Genomic DNA, 5,000 nt, shown 5'->3' on the forward strand with positions numbered 1-5,000 from the left:
TTGTTTTTTCCCCCCACCAGAATCCATGTCACGACAAGAGACACAAGGACATCTGGTCGAAAGAGAAGACGTGCGACAGACTGCCCAAGTTCTTGATTATTGGGCCCCAGAAGACAGGTACGGTACCGTTCTCACCCAACACTCCCTCCAGGGCCATCTGGCATAGCGGGCATTTCCTGGTGGGTCCCACACCCTCATGGGCCCCTATTTTAAAAGAAATGTATCCTTTTTTTACATTTCTGAAAATAGGGGCCCACAAGGGTGTGGGGCCCACCGATGAGTCAGTTCTGCTAAATTTGTGGGGCCCTATTTCTCCCCCAGCCCAGCCCTGACTCCTGCCGCAGAAGACAGGTACTGTACGGTACCGTTCACATCCAGCACTCCCTCCTGTGCTGGACTGATCATCTGGCATAGTGGGCATTTCCCAGTGGAAGTCCGCAACACTGTTAAATTCTCCGGTTGCACTTTGATGAAGGACGGTTAGTCCGAAACGTCGTGCCATTAAATATTTGGGAGCATTTAACAGTGTTGCGGACCTTTACTTTCTTTTCAGTTATCTTACGTTTGGTCCAGCACCTGTGCCACTGATGTGCGCGCATTCTTTGACTTTCTGCATTTCCCAGTGGAACCCACGCCGTTGTGGGCCCCTATTTTCAGAAAAATTGTCGTCCCCACCTGGGTCGATTGGAGGGTCGATTTAAAGTTCTCTAGGTTGTATTTTATGGTAAAGATATTGTTGTGCTCTAGATTTTTTTTTTTTTTACATTTCAGAAAATAGGGGCTTATGAGGGTGTGGAGCCCAACGATGAGTCAGTTCTGCTCATTTTGTGGGGCCCCTTTAAGCCAAAAGTGCCTGGGTCATATTTCTCCCCCAGTCCAGTTTCCCCCCCAGTCCCTGACTCCCTCCCAATGGCAAACAGCAGATGACAGGCTGCAAACACCCCTATCTGTTTGCTGTGCTCTGCTATGGAAGCCCTTGACACTTTCTGACTAGTGGCCTCTCGTTCCCCTTGCTTCCACCCTTTCACCATCTGCCAAAACTCGTATGGCATTGTTTACCTTTAGAAATGACTGTGTGTCTCTCCTGTCTGTGTGACAGGGCAATGCAGTACACAGACACACAGACACACAGACACACACACACACACACACACACACACACACACACACACACACACACACACACACACACACACACACACACACACACACACACACACACACACACACACACACACACACACACACACACACACACACACACACACACACACACACACACACACACCTATTGTAAAGGACAAGTCTGGAATGCTCAGTTTCTTCCAATATGTCATGCATAGCGAATTAAATTACATTTAACCCTCAATTGTACAGAGATGCCATATGACAACATTCAATTTTTTAGATGCGTCCCACGCATCTCTATAAGAGGCTTTGCTGTCCGTCCGTCCGTCCGTCCGTCCGTCCGTCCGTCCGTCCGCCCTTGATGCGTTTCTGAATTGTGATTCCCTCTTGTGTCCACAAGGTGACAGTAGCTCTGAATTGTGATTCCCTCTTGTGTCCACAAGGTGGCAGTCGCTCAGTGGAGTGACAGAGCTCAGTTTTGGCCTGGAGCTCATGCGTGCAAACCAAAACGTCTATCATAATCGTTAGCAAACTGGCTATGCATCTGATTGATTGCATTCTCTGACACAACTGCAGAAGCACAGAAGTCTGTATGCAGCATATTCCATCCATGTGTGCCAGGTGTGCTAGCCGAGTTCCTAAACATTCACACAAAGACGTCTTCAGATAAGGAGGATAACTGTCAAGCGTCACACTCAACAAACTCTTCATGGTCAATAACACCAAACGGAGCACAAAAAATAGGAAGGCACGAGACATTTGCAGATAGCGTTTGCTATGTTCAGTGTTGTTAGACTGCACAGCGTCACCACTCAAAAGAAACAACACCCTTAGAAGAAAACAACATCCCGAACACCGGCAATCCCCTGTTTTGTTCTGACAATGCTGTGAGAAGTGCAGGCAAGAAAGCAACTCACGCTTTGAGCGTGGAGGAGGTTACTTCGATACTTTGATTAGATTTCACAGACACGCGAGCACAGGGAGAGTGAAGGCTGTGTTTCTGTTGATCTTACGCACGCGCGTCTTTTAAAGGGGTTCGGGGCGACCACTTGACAGAAAGAGCGCTTTTCGGTTTATGCAGTAAATGTCTCATTGATTAGTTTTTGGAACTTACGGTGTGTCTGTAACGGTCCACGAAGACAATATCCATGTGAAAACGCAAACGCCTGCAAACCGCTGTTCTGACAGAAAGAGAGTGCACCTGTCGCCTACTCTGTCTACTTCCCAAAGCGGCATTTAAAAGTAGGCCTATTCCATGAAATCCAAAATCAACGTCACTTCAAATAGGTGACAGCAAGCATGCACACATGAAATAACACTTCAGTGAGGGGGGAACATCACTGCTCTCATATTAAAGTGAAAAGAGGATTACAGAAAATTTCACATTTTATTTAATATTTGCCAGCAAAATTGCAAATAGCCTATTCATTGAAATCTGTCCAGAAAGGGTGCTAATCCAAAATTGCCTGTTTATTATGTTTGTAATTATTATTTTTTAAATAAAAAATCGTGATTTAAAAAAACAAAAACAAATAGAGATTTTATGTTTTAAAAAAAACGTAATATGGGATGGGCCGATGACCCCCTTAGCTAAATTTGCCTTAGGTCCCCAAATTGCTAAATGTAGTGTAAGGGATTATTTTGAAAAGACAGTAACATGTAATCAGCAATGCATTACATTACATTACATTACATTGCATTTGGCAGACGCTTTATAACCAAAGCGACTTTCAAAATGCATTACAGTTTTTGAGTAACTTGCCCAACACTGTTGAAATCCTATGTTACGTTTTCAAATCCAGGCTTATACAGTAGGCCTACATGGTAGGCTTATTGATAAATTGCCCTGACATGTTATGAGGAGGCCAAGGGGGCGTTTGGGCAAAAAAGTTTCAGAATGGGCATAGACGGACGCATCTGTTGTCCGCCTGTCGGACTTGTTTGACAATGCCTGGCATTTAAATATAATCAAAAATACTGTTCGGTTGTAATGTAAAAACTGTGGCCTTGTTTTATTCAATGATGTCGTCATCAAATGACATCACACTTCTTCCTTAATTGTTCATGAATGCAAGTCATTGCCAAAGATTTTTAAATGTCTCCTAGCATCTCTATAAGAGGGTGTGTCCGTCCATTCGTCCGTCCGTTGGTCTGTCTGTCTAAAACGCATTCTTTAAATTGGCCAAAACATGATCTTCACTGCCATTTTCCGTGTTACTCTCGTCATATTTGTGCTTTTGGGCTCATCTTTGTCCGCCTGACGGACTGTTCTCTTCTTAACACACTGACTCTTTACACACATTGTTAGATTTCACCAATGATCCCACACACTGTCCATTCCACCACCAACTTCACTTTAACTCAACGTTGCAGTTATTCAACCTTCTTTAGGTAACATTTTGACTTGCTGTTGAAATGGACAGTGTGCGGGACCTTCCTTACACCTGAATGACAACTTCTCTGGGTTAATATCTCACACACATGCCCAACTACAGAAGTGTGCCAAAAGCACCCTTTTTTGAAGTGAATTAGATTTCACAAACACATGGGTTTATTTTTTTATAATAAAAACCCTAAGAACAGATGAGTGTGATTGTTCTCTGATTATCATGCCATTTGCATTCCTACTAAATCTCCTTAGTCTGCTTGCTGCTCTGCATGCTGTTGCACAGGGCCCGTGACAGCTTTGGCTGGGCCCAGGGCAACGCCATTGGAAAGGAACCCCCCCCCCCCACCCCCCACCCCACCCTAAACATGGCTACAATGTACAATCAGAGGTCATGCAGCCAGGGGAAAACAAAAAAAAGAAAACCCATGTATACAGTACAAACATTGTAATGAGGACACAGTTTTACCCCCCTCCTCTCTCTCTGTGGGCCCGGGACAAGTGACCCCTTTGTCCCGTCCACCCCTTTGACAGCCTCCCTGCTGTTGCAAGTTGTATGTGAGAGAAGCTGAACTACCAATTATGTGACGGGCTGCCTGCTTGTTTTGCAATTGATTGTAGTGGCGAATTAAAATGGAATCCTCTAGTGGCGTGCTGTAATACCAGCAGATGACGATGCCACTGATTGATTCCACAATGATATGCATAAACACACTTTAATTGTGTATTTAATTGTGTAAAATGATGTAGAACATGGGGATAACACCTAATTGAAATAACAGGACACTGTAATGTACTGTATCCATGAAAATACACGAGTTTGAGTGAGAAGTGCCGTTTTCAGATTTAAGACTTGAACAGGATTTCAGCTAGGTGCTCATACATATTGAACAATATTGAATCCTCAAGTTGTCGTGTACGAGCAGCAGATGCCACTGATAGATTCTGCAATGATATGCATATTTAATTGTGTGTCTAATTGAATAAAATGATGAAGAACATGGGGATAATGCCTAATTAAAATAAAACGAGAGGACATACAGTAGCAGCATGTCTTGTGACAGCTGACAACAGTCGGAGAATTGACAAGCGTGGTTTTCAGATTTAAAAGCCTTGAAAATAATTTTAGCTAGTTGCTAATACAGTATTGTATGTATCAACACAGGGAAAAAAAAATAGCACACTGTGTTTTTCTCACACACATCTCTCTCTCTCTCTCTCTCTCTCTCTCTCTCTCTCTCTCTCTCTCTCTCTCTCTCTCTCTCTCTCTCTCTCTCTCTCTCTCTCTCTCTCTCTCTCTCTCTCTCTATCTGTTTCTTTGTCTTTTCTCTTTCTTTCTTTCTTTCTTTCTTTCTTTCTTTCTTTCTTTCTTTCTTTCTTTCTTTCTTTCTTTCTTTCTCTCCTCAGGGACTACAGCGCTGCACTTGTTCCTCTCCCTCCATCCCGCGATCACTAGCAGTTTCTCCAGTCCCGTTTCCTTTGAGGA

General features: G+C 43.8%; 1 protein-coding gene across 1 annotated transcript in view; it reads left to right on the forward strand.

Annotated features, from left to right (window-relative positions):
• ndst2b (N-deacetylase/N-sulfotransferase (heparan glucosaminyl) 2b) overlaps positions 1-5,000 on the forward strand; it is a 64,090-nt gene that overhangs the window by 45,879 nt on the left and 13,211 nt on the right. The window contains exons 9-10 of the mRNA XM_063220699.1: positions 21-117; positions 4,922-5,000. The exon at positions 4,922-5,000 is cut by the window's right edge and continues 45 nt beyond it. Of these exons, the coding sequence (XP_063076769.1) occupies positions 21-117; positions 4,922-5,000 (176 nt within the window). The remainder of the gene's footprint in view (positions 1-20; positions 118-4,921) is intronic.

Source organism: Engraulis encrasicolus, chromosome 17 (genome assembly GCF_034702125.1).
Source record: "Engraulis encrasicolus isolate BLACKSEA-1 chromosome 17, IST_EnEncr_1.0, whole genome shotgun sequence".
Lineage (NCBI taxonomy): Eukaryota > Metazoa > Chordata > Actinopteri > Clupeiformes > Engraulidae > Engraulis > Engraulis encrasicolus.